At 40.9% G+C, this 15,377-nt stretch overlaps 1 protein-coding gene across 1 annotated transcript in view; it reads left to right on the top strand.

The window, feature by feature from the left end:
- ATP8A2 (ATPase phospholipid transporting 8A2) overlaps nucleotides 1-15,377 on the top strand; it is a 391,847-nt gene that overhangs the window by 78,210 nt on the left and 298,260 nt on the right. Inside the window, exon 23 of the mRNA XM_024753564.1 lies at nucleotides 4,494-4,558. Coding sequence (XP_024609332.1) covers nucleotides 4,494-4,558 — 65 coding nt within the window. The remainder of the gene's footprint in view (nucleotides 1-4,493; nucleotides 4,559-15,377) is intronic.

Here is a 15,377-nt window from a genome sequence, read left to right as displayed (position 1 = left end):
GTCCTTGGGAACTGACACGATGCCAGGACCCTGCTGCGCTGTGCTTGGATTTATGCTAACTAGCTGTGTTTCCAGGAGTTGGAAGTTGTCTTTTTTAGCTTAAAAATTTGGCATCACCTAGTCTAAAGTGAAATTTCAGCTGTATAGCCTTTGTGAATCATGTAGTCGTCACTTCCTTAGTATGACTGGATAAAGCATCTCTTACATAGTTAGAAAATAGATGTGAAGTTTTCAGAGTCTATAATATTTTTCCTAACGGAGATAGGATGAGTGAGAACAAAATCCTAGTGCGTGTTCCATTTTAAAGTCATTGCATTGGGAATCGCTTTCACGGTGAACCATCTGAGTTGGAATTTGGCCGCCCCTCCCCCATGTTTTGTTGCCCATTATTTGATCCCTTTAAACCACTTCTATAGTCTTAGAAGTTTAATTTCTGACAGTGAGTAAATGTGGACTTGCCCACCCTATTCTTGCCCATTGGCAGGGAGGCAAGTGCGGTGTTCAGGTGGGGCTGGGGGAACACGGCCACAGCCCCAGGAATGTTCACAGAAAAGTCAGGTGTGTGATTTCTTGGTTACGTGCAGCTCTGTTGTTGCCAGATGCTCCCCTATAGGCTTGGGGCACTTATGTTCCCTTATTGGGGACTGAGTTAATTTTGAGACAAACTCAGGAATAGAATAGATGAGAAAATACCACTTCTGCAGTGTACATGCTGAGCATGGCTGGTGTTAGTAATAGTTACTCATTAAATGTTAGCACAGCATTTGTCATACTACAGCTAAGTCCTTTAGGTAAGTTTACTATTCCCTTTGAGATAGGCATTATCCCCTTTTAAAGATAGAACTGAGGCACAGAGATACCAAGTAACTTAGCCTGGGCCACACAGGTGTGAGTGCTGAGAATCTGAGCATATGACCATGACACGTGATAATTCAGTTCTTGGAAAGATAGGCGTCAAAAAGATCAGGGAGGGCTTCCCTGGTGGCGCAGTGGTTGAGAGTCCGCCTGCCGATGCAGGGGACGTGGGTTCGTGCCCCGGTCCGGGAAGATCCCACATGCCGCCGAGTGGCTGGGCCCGTGAGCCATGGCCGATGGGCCTGCGCGTCCGGAGCCTGTGCTCCGCAACGGGAGAGGCCCCACCAGTGAGAGGCCCGCGTACCACACACACACACACAAAAAGATCAGGGAAGGCTTTGCAGATGAGATAGGTTTAAATCTTGAACTTCAAGAATCTGTTGAAGACAAATACATAAAGAATGAGAATAGCATGAATCAGGATGGCCTGGTTTGGGGGAAGATCAGAAGGTGGAGGCAGCATATTCCTACCTGTGATGGCGCCTTTCTGAGAAGCATCTGCGGGTCTGGAGGGAAGGGTGCCCAGGTGTGGTTCTGTGGATGAGTCCTTGATATCCTGGTTCTCAGATGGGGAGGGATTCTTCTCTGAGCATCCTCGATCGAGTCCGGAGCAGATGAAGAGTTCCATTCCTGACGTCTGGCAGTGTGTTTCATACACTTACTTTCAAATACTGAGTGACCGGATTCTCCCTGAAATTATTTACAACCAACAACACACTTGTTGAGGGTTTGGAACCAAGTTGAATCCCACTGAGGGGTAATTTGATGGATCCTAGGTATATGGTTAGTAGGAATCAGTTGTTGTTAACCCTTCCAAAAGTGTCTCCGAAGAAATCTAGGTTGGGATATCTTCGACAATATATGCTTACCTCAGAGAAAAGACGCTGATTGCGAGTTCCAGGAGAGGTTTGGTTTGGTCCTATTTTCTAGTGTGAATGATGATCTTATTTTCTTAAAATCAAGTCCTGCTCTAAGGACCATAGATGCCGTAATATTTTAATTTCTTTGAGTGTTGATTATGCTCAGGTGGTAGAAAGACTAAACACTTTTGTGGTGTGCTGTTAACTTCAGCCGTAGTAAAAAGTGAAATCCCAGAGGTTCCCTTCTCAGTCATTTTATGGTCGTCTTGTTAGATTGTGAGATTAAAGAAATAGACCACAATTTACAAGTGTGGATTGACATTTCATAGCTGGCTGTTCTCCAAGAGCTGATCTCATTTTATCTAAAAACATTAGAAATCAAGCACACCGAACTTGGATTGACATAATTTAATTTGCCATGTTAGCTAAGTCACATTTAACTGTGTTAAACCTCCATGGTCTGTCTAGAGCAAATGTTCTGTGTGATAATTAAGCAAAATCTTGCTTCGTTTTCCAAACTAAAAAAAAAGAACCTGTTTCTTCTCAGAAACCTTGAGTTTTGTGTATTTAAATTCATGAAAGTGTCAGTGGTTTTGTTACCCTCTCCCTTGCAACGGCTAGAAAAATACTTCGAGTTTTTCCGTAATATCTTTTATGCAGCTTCAGTTGTCAAGTGGCATTTTACTTAAATTGCAAAATATAAAATCAAGCGGGAAGCGATGGCTTAAACATTTCAGCTTGCTTCTGCAACCGCTGTTCATATCAAAAACTACCAGCAAATCCTTTTGTGTGAGTTATACTAAATTTGTAACAGTCTCTATTGCGTGAAGTTGCTGGAAGTTTCTGGGGCAAGGGAAGAAAAATGATGAAAGTTCCAATATCCCTGTTTGCAAATGAAAATAAAATATTGACCTCCCTTCTGCACTTAATCTAAGAATTTATAGAAAGGAAGAATATATTTGTAAGATTGTAGTGGGAAACAAAGTTCAGTTATTTCCGTCGTGCTGTGCAGAATTTTCAGTGGCATTCTGGGAAACTCTCATTTCTACTCATCACTATTGTTAAAATACAGACTTGAGCAAGTTTGAAAATGTGTGGAGAATTGTGCTGTGTTTCCTCCCTTTAGTTTTCCTCTTAGAGGTTGAACAGGTATTTGCCCATGTGGTCCTGTGATTTTAAACTATTCAGTTGTTTTCGCTTTTCAAATGATACGTGAGGTTTTAACGAGCAAAATTATCTCATTCCCTTCACATAACTGTCGTTAACTGCCTGGAATAGATCTTCAAGGTATCGCTTTAAGAAAATGACAGTTAGATGAAAAGTCATAATTTTGTGCTTTAAAATTTGTGTTCTCAGGTGGTTTATAATAGTCCTCTCAAATGACACTCGTCAGTGAAGGATACACTTCATACATTCCAAAATAAACACAAATATTTATTTTCTACCCCCCAAAAATACCCCGAGGTTTCTCTCATCTTGTTGTCTGTCTTGAGTTCTGTTTTGTGCCTGTTAGTAGGGTTTCTTGAGGGTGAAAAGAGGACCTTCTGGGTAGAATGGAGCACGTAAACGCAGCAGTTCCGTGACTTGTCCACTAGTTAAATGCTTGTCTCCCTTTCTAGTTAAATATAGCATCTGTGGGAAGGGGTATTTTGGCTCTTCTGCGGAGGAGAACCCAGACTCCTGTTGCCTAAGCATTGGTTACGGCCCTTCCTTGAGATGGTCACCCGCGTCCTTGTTTTGAAGGTTGACGTTCTTTATGCTGACGACTTGTTCCCTGTTTCTGTGATCATTGGTCCATGATCATTGTAAGGACCACTTCTCTAGGTGGAAGGACTGTTTCTTTGACTTTTCTCAATGAGATAAATTAAGATGGAGCTTGGTGAAAAGCACATGTTGATGGCAGCTCTCTTGAGGGGCACCAAGATGGTGGAGGGTGATTTGAAAGAGAGCCCAGGGCCCTGACAGACACCCCTGGAGTTGGGGTTGGCTGGGGCCACTGCCTTGTTCTCCCCAGAGTGTGGGGACAAGGGGAAGAGTCCGGAGAGGCTCTTACCTTGGTCGTTGTGTCACCAAGCATCTCCACCTGTCACGCGTGTACTGCAAAGTCTGAGTAGGAAACAGCTTCATAGAAAATACGTTTGCCTTCCGGGAGGAAAAGTGGAAAAGGGTATCTTGGTGAAATTAACCTACAGAGATACCATTGTCTAAAAATGTAATGGGAATTGTTAAGAGTTAGCATTGGGACACTCTTGACTCAGAGTTATTTCTTGAAGTGGGGGTTGCTTTGAGCTTTCGCAGGAAAAGTGACTCTGTGGGTATCATAGGCTTCCTTAGAAGCCTGCTGTGAGAATTACCCGCCTTTTTATAAAGCAAGTGAGGGACCTTGGTATCACAGTAGGCACGTTTATGCTGCTTGAGGAGCACCGTTGATTCCGTTTGTCTTCCTAAAGCGTTTGCTTTTACCTTAGAGAACCCAAAGCTCATCCTAATACAAAGATAACAGGGATAAGGAAAATCCACAGAAAATTGATGAGTATTTCTTTCAGCCATTAGTTATGAAAACCCTCCCGAGCAGCGCTACTAGAGCTGTCTGCAAAAGTCAGAATCCGTGTAAGCTTTTCCTCCCCACACTTGCTCAATTCCTCTGTGTGAGCCCATAGGCCAAACACGGTGATAAGGAAGGTACAGGAAGGGAGGCTGAATTCAGGGGACCTTGAACGTGGTGAGTTCCTGGTGGGGATGGTGAATTCACGTATGTTGCTCCTTCTTTAATTCTAGGCTATTCCTGCCGGTTGGTGTCACAGAACATGGCCCTTATCCTACTGAAGGAGGATTCTTTGGACGTAAGTAGCTTTTAAAAAGTTGTATTTGATATCACTGTGTTAAACCCTTTGTTTCTGTTAGGACTAATAATCAGAATTTAATTTTTTTTTTTTACTAAAAAAGCAATTATAAAACTACTCAATGTGTTTTCTCTTTTTATTTATGAACGGATGTCATAAAGTCATTTCTTTAAACATCAAAATGGTAAGCTCTACCTCTGGTACCAGATATAGGAATTTATGTATGTTTTTAGGTGATGGCCATCATTGAAATTCACTTTGTCTTCCGATTCAGCTACAGTTTCTGTCATATTAGAGGAAGGAGAGAAGGTTTTTGTGAGAAGCACACTCCATATATAAAAGTCTTTCTGGCTAGCTGCATGGTTGAAAGCATACTCTCCCAGTACTGATAAAATGGACATTGAGAATTTGCAAGGTCTGGAGAATAATATACATCCATGTTAGAGTTATGGTTTGGAAAACGTATGACATTGATGGTTGCAATATTTGTAAACTTATTTGCTTATCATTCTGTGATTCTAAGAATGTTCCTCACTTTGGCAAATCCTAAGAATCTAAGTAGATGACTTTATACTCTTGATTAAGGGGCACCATGGATGTTAAGAAATACAATAAATATTCCAAACTGACATAAAAAATAGTAAGCCCAGAAAATTGCTTTGCGATAACACGTTATTTTATTCACCTAGAACAGTGCATTTAAAATGCGGTAGTTTTAATCTGGTTTGACTTCCTGTTAGGATTTCCATTAAGGGGCGATGTTCAACTCCTGGTGGTTGCTAGGAGACTTGTAGGAGTTTCTTTGTAGTACAGACACTCAAGATGATATTCACGTGTCAGGAGTTGCTGACGTTTACGTGGTAATAGGATGCACAGGCTCTTAGTTCCCCAACATCCTAGTGCCACCGGCTCACGGAGAATGGTACAGATATGTACCCAGCCCGTCATGGCCTAAAGCTGCTGTTGAGACCCTGGTTGGGAGCTGATTTGAGAGTCCCCAGTGACCTGCTTTGGTGGTTTGACATGAAGATAGGAGCTCAATGATGAGATTCCACCTGTGGGTCGTTTAACAAGAGCTTGTTCCTGGCAGGCACCTACGGCCACACTCGCAGTCAGCGCCACTGCTCAGAGGAGATGACAGGGTTAGTTACGCTTGTAAAGGGAGGCTCTGATGGTGAAGCGAACGAGACGGGGACCGAGGAAGTGAACCACGAATCAGAAGCACTGGGCCTGGCTTCCTTCCCTCATCTCCTGTGTACGTCTGAGGGAATTAAGGGGGTCACCTCAACGACCATCAATTACCTGGCATCCACCCCCTTCAGCTGACCTGTACGTAGGTCCAGGCTAGGACCCCAAATGCTTGTAAATGCTCAGGATTTATCCCTGTTTTGAGTGTTCCAACTGTTACCAAAATAACATCTAAGCTCTGTAATACGGAGATCGGTGGTCTTGGAAACAAGGCGGGTGACGAAGTGCACCCCAGGGGGGCACTAGATGATATGTTAAGGTACCAGTAGGAAATGTCATTTTTTTTTCCTCCTGGGTTTTTTTTTTTGGTTAAAAAAAGTTCTGTGAAATCACAGTATTGCTGATAGCACATGGACTGGCTCTGGCACACCCAATCCTGTTTCTGGTGTGCTAACCAGGGATGGGTCGGGGAGGAGGGAAGCGTGGGGTCCCACAAATAAGAAGGGGTGACGCTGAGACCCTCACTCTTCCATTTGCTTGAAGCTCATTGTGAAATCTTGCCGTTTGTGTTACTGGTTAAATGGGTTTACAGACTATATTTAGTTTCGGTTAAACTGACTCTTACAAGGTGCTGGCTTGAAAAGATTTTTCTGTTTTTTTAAAAAAAAGGTATTGAGGTTACAGTAGTATAAGCAGAAGCTGCAATGGTGTGGCCTTGCTGGACACGCACGCTGCTAGTTTAAGTTTTCTTCGGCTGCTTGATGAATTAAAACAGTGATCAGATCTGACAAGCTAAACAAATTTCAGTTTTCTCCCTAAGGCTACTATCATTAATCATGATTCTTGCCCTAAATGTATGATGGTATCTTGAAACCTTAGCTGTTGCAAAAGGAAGCTATGAATTAGTGAGACTTTAAAACCTAAGAATACCGGGTATGAGAATAAAAGTCTACAGTGTTATCAGCAGTTTATAAAAAACATGTAATATTCAAATCAGTTACCCTGTCAAATTTCACAGCACCTACTGCTGGCTTTTTTTTTTTTTTGGCTGCATTGGATCTTCGTTGCTGCGTGCAGGCTTTCTCTAGTTGTGGCGAGCGGGGGCTACTCTTCATTGTGGTGCGTGGGCTTCTCATCGCGGTGGCTTCTCTTGTTGTGGAGCATGGGCTCTAGGTGCATGGGCTCTAGGTGTGTGGGCTTCAGTAGTTGCAGCGGGTGGTCTAGGGTTCGCAGGCTTCAGGAGTTGTGGCACACAGGCTCAGTAGTTGTGGCTCCGTGGCATGTGGGATCTTCCCGGACCAGGGATCGAACCCGTGTCCCTTACATTGGCAGGTGGATTCTTAACCAGTATGCCACCAGGGAAGACCTACTGCTGGCTACTAAATGCTAGACATCTTTTGAAATTTGTTAGTAAAAGACAATAAGGGCCAAGCCATTTGAGGATCATTTGTTTTTTGTGCTGCAATAATTAAAATGAATATGGATGGAGACATATAGAATATTTTGCCAGCATTTTCTAAGAAACAAATGATTGAACTAACCATGAAATTTATTTGGAGGAAAGTGCAGTTGTTTTTAACATGTTAACCTATAGAATACACAAAAAACTAGTTCTTATGAGCCATTAAAAGAAAGATGAATTGGTAAGGATATATTTGAGCAAAATAGTCATTCTTTAACCCAAAGTTTTATGAAATAAGTACGTGTAATCAGTGATGGAATGAAAATGTAATCATGTAAAATTCATTAATGGCATGTATGGCAGAGACTACACTTCCCAGCATCCCTGGGTCTGGGTGTGGCCGTGAGATTTAATTCTCAGAGCCTTGCGGGGAGCCCGCTGGCAAATCAGGAATGAGGTTTGTAGAATCCCCACGCCTGTATCACAAGCTGAGTATGGAAGGGTAGGTTGGAGGCTGAGAGATGTTAATTCAGTAACTGGTACAGAAACTAATTTGAAGTATAGAGGAAGTTAAAACAGGAAATTAGGTGCTTGCAAAATTATTGGATAATCCTGAAGGAGCAGACGTCAGCAAGGTAGGCTTCAAGTTCATACGTCTGTGGCTCTGTTCCCAAGGTCAGGACTCTGTTCTGCTTCCCCAGGGGACTTGAGGCAATCACAGCTGATGGTCCAGCTGCCTTGCACCTGTGAACCTGGGACTGGGTGAGAGAATGTGGAAAACTTCCCCTGTATGAAAAGGAATTCCTCTGTCTCCGCAATCTTAAGCAAGTGTATCTTGTTGCTAGAATTCATCCAGAATCCTGCTGATAAGGGAGTCTGGGAAATGTGGCTTTTAGCTTTCCAGTCCCTGTGATATATTAAAAAAAAAAAAGAAGAAGAGGATGCAAATAGATGCTGAGAGTCAATCAGTAAACAGTATCTAGCCCCCTGACTCATTTATAAGCAAGAAGTGGGAATCAGGAGGACACAGAATGCTATAGGATCTCACGGATACGGTTGATGTTTCACAAGTTAGACCTTTAACATACGCTAGGTTCTTTACGGTACTTTGTAACGACATGCAGGGTGACCATGGACATCTTGTGGACCTCAGAAGTTTACTCTTTTATTTCCATTGTTTTTGTCCTCATGACAAAGAACCTGACAGTCATCAGACTTTAAAGTGGTGCAGAATTGCGTAATGGTTAAGGGAGCCCGCTCTGGGCTGCCTGGCTGGGATCACACCCCACCTTCTGTACGTGGAAAAGTCTTTGACCCACAATAAATTCTTAAGTCACAGTCACTATTTCTCTTCTATGTTCTTTATGTCTGTGAGTCCCTATATAGATATAGAGAGAAATATAGAAATAGATATACATATATATATCTATATATATCTGAAACACTTTGTTTTTCAGATTACTTTCCATTATGGGTTATAACAAGACATTGAATATAGTTCCCTGTCCTATACGGTAAATCCTAAAAGTCCAGTTTCCTAATTCGATCTTTTCTCTGACAGGTGGCTCCATGTTCAGTTACTTAAAATATGTTTAAAATACCTAAATACAGGCACATATTCACACCCACAGGCACAGTGCCATTATTTGTTGCTACAAGAGGGGATGTTTATGTGCGCTGTGCTGAGGACTTTTTTGGTGGGGCGAGAACACTTTGAAAATGTACGTTTAGAAATGCTTGCGTTAGGTGACTTTGATTGCAGCACATGTGGGTCCCATATCTTAGGCAGTGAACTAAACTGCCTCTCCAGTAACAAATGCTCACATCTGCTGAGTGCTTATTCATGAGTGCCAGGCCCTTTCTGGGAACTGGCTCTCTTCATCCTCCTAGTAACTCCTGAAAAAAGAAAATTTCACTGCCTTTAAGTCTCGTACTAAAATATATATATACATATATATATATATATATATATATATACACATATATATATTTCTTGCAGTACGCAGGCCTCTCACTGCTGTGGCCTCTCCCGCTGTGGAGCACAGGCTCTGGACGCGCAGGCTCAGTGGCCATGGCTCATGGGCCCAGCCTCTAGGCGGCATGTGGGATCTTCCCGGACCGGGGCACGAACCCGTGTCCCCTGCATCTGCAGGCGGACTCTCAACCACTGCGCCACCAGGGAAGCCCTCGTACTAAAATATTTGATTGAAAATTTCTCTCTTTTGCCTAGCAGCTTGATGATAAATTCCTGAGAATATTTACCTACTTGGTAAGATCACCTTATAACTATATTTGTTCTTCAACATCTTTTTGTGAAGGTAGTAACATTGTGGTATACTAGAAATGTCCCTTGAGCAATTTTTTCCTGATAATTTTAGGCATGTTCAATTAATAATTCCTTTAATCCCTTGAAAGTACTTACATTTATTTATTTATTTATTTTTTAAAAAATTTATTTTATTGAAGTATATTTTTTTTGGTATTGGGCTGCATGAGCTGCTTGTAAATTTTGTAGATTAATCCTTTGTCAGTTGCTTCATTTGCAAATATTTTCTCCCATTCTGTGGGTTGTCTTTTTGTCTTGTTTATGGTTTCCTTTGCTGTGCAAAAGCTTTTAAGTTTCATTAGGTCCCATTTGTTTATTTTTGTGTTTATTTCCATTTCTCTAGGAGGTGGGTCAGAAAGGATCCTGCTGTGATTTATGTCACAGAGTGTTCTGCCTATGTTTTCCTCTAAGAGTTTTATAGTGTCTGGCCTTACATTTATGTCTTTAATCTGTTTTGAGTTTATTTTTGTGTATGGTTAGGGAGTGTTCTGATTTTATTCCTTCACATGTAGCTGTCCAGTTTTTCCAGCACCACTTATTGAAGAGGCTGTCTTTTCTCCATTGTATATTCTTGCCTCCTTTATCAAAAATAAGGTGACCATATGTGCGTGGGCTTATCTCTGGGCTTTCCATCATGTTCCATTGATCTGTATTTCTGTTTTTGTGCCAGTACCATACTCTCTTGATTACTGTAGCTTTGTAGTATAGTCTGAAGTCCGGGAGCTTGATTCCTCCAGCTCCATTTTTCTTTCTCAAGATTGCTTTGGCTATTTGGGGTCTTTTGTGTTTCCATACAAATTATGAAATATTTTGTTGTAGTTCTGTGAAAAATGCCATTGGTAGTTTGATAGGTATTGCATTGAATCTGTAGATTGCTTTGGGTAGTATATTCACTTTCAGAATATTGATTCTTCCAATCCAAGAACATAGTATATCTGTCCATCTGTTTGTATGATCTTTAATTTCTTTCATCACTGTCTTACAGTTTTCTCCATATAGGTCTTTTACCTCCTTAGGTAGGTTTATTCCTAGGCATTTTATTCTTTTTGTTGCAGTGGTAAATGGGAGTGTTTCCTTAATTTATCCTTCATTGTTAGTGTATAGGAATGCAAGAGATTTCTGTGCATTAATTTTGTATCCTGCTACCTTACCAAATTCATTGATTAGCTCTAGTAGTTTTCTGGTAGCATCTTTAGGATTCTTTATGTATAGTGTGTCCTCTGCAAAGAGCAACAGCTTTACTTCTTTTTATCCGATTTGGATTCTTTTTATTTCTTTTTCTTCCCTGATGGCTGTGGCTAAAACTTCCAAAACTATGTTGAATGATAGTGGTGAGAGTGGACAACCTTGTGTTGTTCCTCATCTTGGAGGAAATGGTTTCAGTTTTTCACCATTGAGAACGATGTTGGCTGTGCGTTTGTCATATATGGCTTTTATTATGTTGAGGTAAGTTCCCTCTATGCCTACTTTCTGGAGGGTTTTTATCATAAATAGGTGTTGAATTTTGTCGAAAGCTTTTTCTGCATCCATTGAGATGATCATATGGTTTTTCTCCTTCAGTTTGTTAATATGGTTTATCACATTGATTGGTTTGCGTATATTGAAGAATCCTTGCATTCCTGGGATAAGCCCCACTTGGTCATGGTGTATGATCCTTTTGATGTGCTGTTGGATTCTGTTTGCTAGTATTTTGTTGAGGATTTTTGCATCTATGTTCATCAGTGATATTGGCCTGTAGTTTTCTTTCTTTGTGACATCTTTCTCTGGTTTTGGTATCAGGTATCTCTTGTAATAGTTTTCTTTTAAAGTCTATTTTGTCTGATACGAGATTTGCTACTCCAGCTTTCTTTTGATTTCCATTTGCATGGAATATCTTTTTCTGTTCCCTCATTTTCAGTCTGTATGTGTCCCTGGGTCTGAAGTTGGTCTCTTGTACACAGCATATATACGGGCGTTATTTTTATATCCATTCAGCCAGTCTGTGTCTTTTGGTTGGAGCATTTTATCCATTTACATTTAAGGTAATTATTGATATGTGTGTTCCTATTACCATTTTCTTAATTGTTTTGGGTTTGTTATTGTAGGTCTTTTCCTTCTCTTGTGTTTCCTGCCTAGAGAAGTTCCTTTAGCATTTGTTGTAAAGCTGGTTTGGTGGTGCTGAATTCTCTTAGCTTTTGCTTGTCTGTAAAGGTTTTAATTTCTCTGTGGAATCTGAATGAGATCCTTGCTGGGTAGGGTAATCTTGGTTGTAGTTTTTTCCCTTTCATCACTTTAAATATATCCTGCCACTCCCTTCTGGCTTGCAGAGTTTCTGCTGAAAGATCAGCTGTTAACCTTATAGGGATTCCCTTGTATGTTATTTGTTGTTTTTCCCTTGCTGCTTTTAATATTTTTTCTTTGTATTTAATTTTTGATAGTTTGATTAATATGTGTCTTGGCATGTTTCTCCTTGGATTTATCCTGTATGGGACTCTTTTCACTTCCTGGACTTGATTAACTATTTCCTTTCCCATGTTAGGGAAGTTTTCAACTATAATCTCTTTAAATATTTTCTTAGTCCCTTTCTTTTTCTCTTCTTCTTCTGGGACCCCTATAATTCGAATGTTGGTGTTTTTAATGTTGTCCCAGAGGTCTCTGAGACTGTCCTCAGTTCTTTCTTTTTTCTTCTGCTCTGTGGTAGTTATTTCCACTATTTTATCTTCCAGGTCACTTATCCGCTCTTCTGCCTCAGTTATTCTGCTATTGATTCCTTCTAGATAATTTTAAATTTCATTTATGGTGTTGTTCATCATTGTTTGCTTGCTCTTTAGTTCTTCTAGGTCCTTGTTAAACGTTTCTTGTAGTTTCTCCTATTTCCAAAATTTTGGATCATCTTTACTATCATTACTCAATTCTTTTTCAGGTAGACTGCCTATTTCCTCTTCATTTGTTTGGTCTGGTGGGTTTTTACATTGCTCCTTCATCTGCTGTGTGTTTCTCTGTCTTCTCATTTTGCTTAACTTACTGTGTTTGGGGTCTCCTTTTCACAGGCTGCAGGTTCATAGTTCCTGTTTTTGGTGTCTGCCCCCAGTGACTATGGTTGGTTCAGTGGGTTGGGTAGGCTTCCTGGTGGAGGGGACTGGTGCTTGTATTCTGGTGGATGAGGCTGTATCTTCTCTTTCTGGTGGGCAGGTCCATGTCCGGTGGTGTGTTTTGGGGTGTCCTTGACCTTATTATGATTTTAGGCAGCCTCTCTAATGGGTGGGGTCGTGTTCCTGTCTTGCTGGTTGTTTGGCATGGGGTGTCTAGCACTGTAGCTTCCTGGTTGTTGAGTGGAGCTGGAGATCTCTGGGAGATCTCTGGGAGGTTTTCACTGTTTGATATTACGTGGAGCTGGGAGGTCTCTGGTGGACCAATGTCCTGAACTGGGCTCCCCCACCTCAGAGGCATAGGCTGACACCCGGCCGGAGCACCAAGACCCTGTCAGACATATGGCTCAGAAGAAAAGGAAGAAAGAAAGAAAGGAAGGAAGGAGGGAAGGAAGGAAGTTATTAAAATTTTATAAAGTATTAAAAATAACAAAATTATAAAGTCATAAAAAAAGAAAGGAAGAAGAGAGCAACCAAAGCAAGAAACAAATCTACCAATGATAACAAGTGCTAAAAACTATACTAAAAAAAACAAAAAACAAATAAAACGGACAGGCACAACCCTAGGACAAATAGTAAAAGCAAAGCTGTACAGACAAAATCACACAAAGAAGCACACACATGCGCACTCACAAAAAGACAAAATTTATTAAAAAAAAAAAAAAACAACCAAATCAATAAACAAATCTACCAGTGATGATAAACTCTAAACACTAAACTAAGATAAACATAAAACCAGAGACAAGTTAGATGCAGAAAGCAAACCCCAAGTCTACAGTTGCTCCTAGAGTCCACCTCCTCAATTTGGGATGATTCGTTGTCTATTCAGGTCTTCCACAGATGCAGGTACGTCAGTCTCACGCCGCCAACCCCAGTCCTCTCCCTGCGCTCAGACCGAAGCTGAGCCTCCGCTCGCAGCCCCGCCCGCCCCGGCGGGGGAGCAGACAAGCCTCTCGGGCTGGTGAGTGCCGGTCGGCACGATCCTCTGTGCGGGAATCTCTCCGCTTTGCCCTCCGCACCCCTGTGGCTGTGCTCTCCTCCGCGGCCCCGAAGCTTCCCCCCACCACCCCCGTCTCCACCAGTGAAGGGGCTTCTAGTGCATGGAAACCTTTCCTCCTTCACGGCTCCCTCCCACTGGTGCGGGTTCCGTCCCTATTCTTTTGTCTCTGTTTTCTCTTTTCTTTAGCCCTACCCAGGTACGTGGGGAGTTTCTTGCCTTTTGGGAGGTCTGAGGGCTTCTGCCAGCATTCAGTAGGTGCTCTGTAGGAGTTGTTCCACGTGTAGATGTATTTCTGGTGTATCTGTGGGGAGGAAGGTGATCTCCACGTCTTACTCCTCTGCCATCTTGAAGATCTCTCTGCATTCACATTCTTAAGTATTTTACAAAAATGATTGTACAACTCATACAGGAAGTCTCAGTGGCATTTTAGAGAATTGGTTACCATTGACCTCATGTCCTGTGAATCCAAGGCCCCAAACTAACAAATCAGTGATTAAAAACAGTCATTATAAAAATTTGTACTCCTGGAAAATTTTAAAACTACACTTATAATTCAGGACTCAAGGAGGAAATCACACTGGAAATTAGAAAATACGTAGAACTGAATGATTGAAATGATTGCATCCAAACTCATTGGATTTAAATTTCCTGGAGAGAGAACTTTGGAGAATCACTGCTTATTCTACGAAAGAGGAAATGCTTAAAATTAGTAAAAGCTATTCATCCAGTTGAAGATGTTAGCAAAAGACCAAAGATAAGATCAACAAAACTGAAAGCGGATTCTTCAGTTTTGTTCAGAAGGCAAACGAGATTAACACACGCAAAGCTGGTCAAGAAAAAAATTGTTAAGAGTGAGAAAAGAGGAACAACTGCAGCTAGAGAGAGCAGTCATTAGAACAATATGAAGAGCTCTGTGTAAATAAACTTGAGGCTTAGATGAAATGGGTAATTACCTAGGAAATACGTAAAACTTTAGACTTGAGGAAATGGGAAACCTGAATAACCTTACATCCGTTAAAGAAATAGTATCACTACTTCTGGTTTTTCCTCCCAAAAGAACGCTAGACGCCGTTGCGATGTTCATACTCTAATTTTGTCAAGAATTAAAAGAGCAGATAGTTGCAATTTTATAGAGTCTTCCAAAAAATACAGAAAACAGTCAATCCTTTTCAATGTAGGTTGATGTTTAAAGTAACCTTCAAATCAAAAGCAGTAGGGGCAGAATGATAAAAGTTGCCGGTCAGTCTCGGCTGTGAAGTTAGAGGTAACAATCTTTGATAAAAGACTGGCAAACCAAATCCAATTATATATATATATATACATATATATATATATATATATATATATATATATATAAAAACAAACATATGATGTAGTTGCATTTAATTCCAGGAATGTAAGCATGTGTTTTCTTTAGAAAAATGTGTTATTAATATACTTTACCTCATTAACAAATAGAAGAAAAAATACAACCATCTAATTGAATGCAGAAAAAATTTAGTAATCACTTATCTTTAACCAACAGTAGCAACAAACTTTAAATCCTGGCATAGGCGTGGAGTTTCTTAACCTGATAAGGTGGTTCTACCTAAATTCTTTGTCAAACATCATTCATGGTCAAGTGTTAGACTCATTGCTTTAAAGTAGAGAGATGGGCACCTTACCGCCAGTAGCCCCTTTTATTGCTAGATGTCCCTGTTATTACTAGATGTCCGTTTTTTGCTATATGTCCTGGGTTGCAAGATGGTTTTTTCAAAGAAACAGAACGTTACAAT

The sequence above is a fragment of the Neophocaena asiaeorientalis genome, unplaced genomic scaffold (assembly GCF_003031525.2).
Source record: "Neophocaena asiaeorientalis asiaeorientalis breed wild unplaced genomic scaffold, Neophocaena_asiaeorientalis_V1.1 scaffold443, whole genome shotgun sequence".
Lineage (NCBI taxonomy): Eukaryota > Metazoa > Chordata > Mammalia > Artiodactyla > Phocoenidae > Neophocaena > Neophocaena asiaeorientalis.
This window is presented reverse-complemented; position numbering and strand designations above follow the sequence as displayed.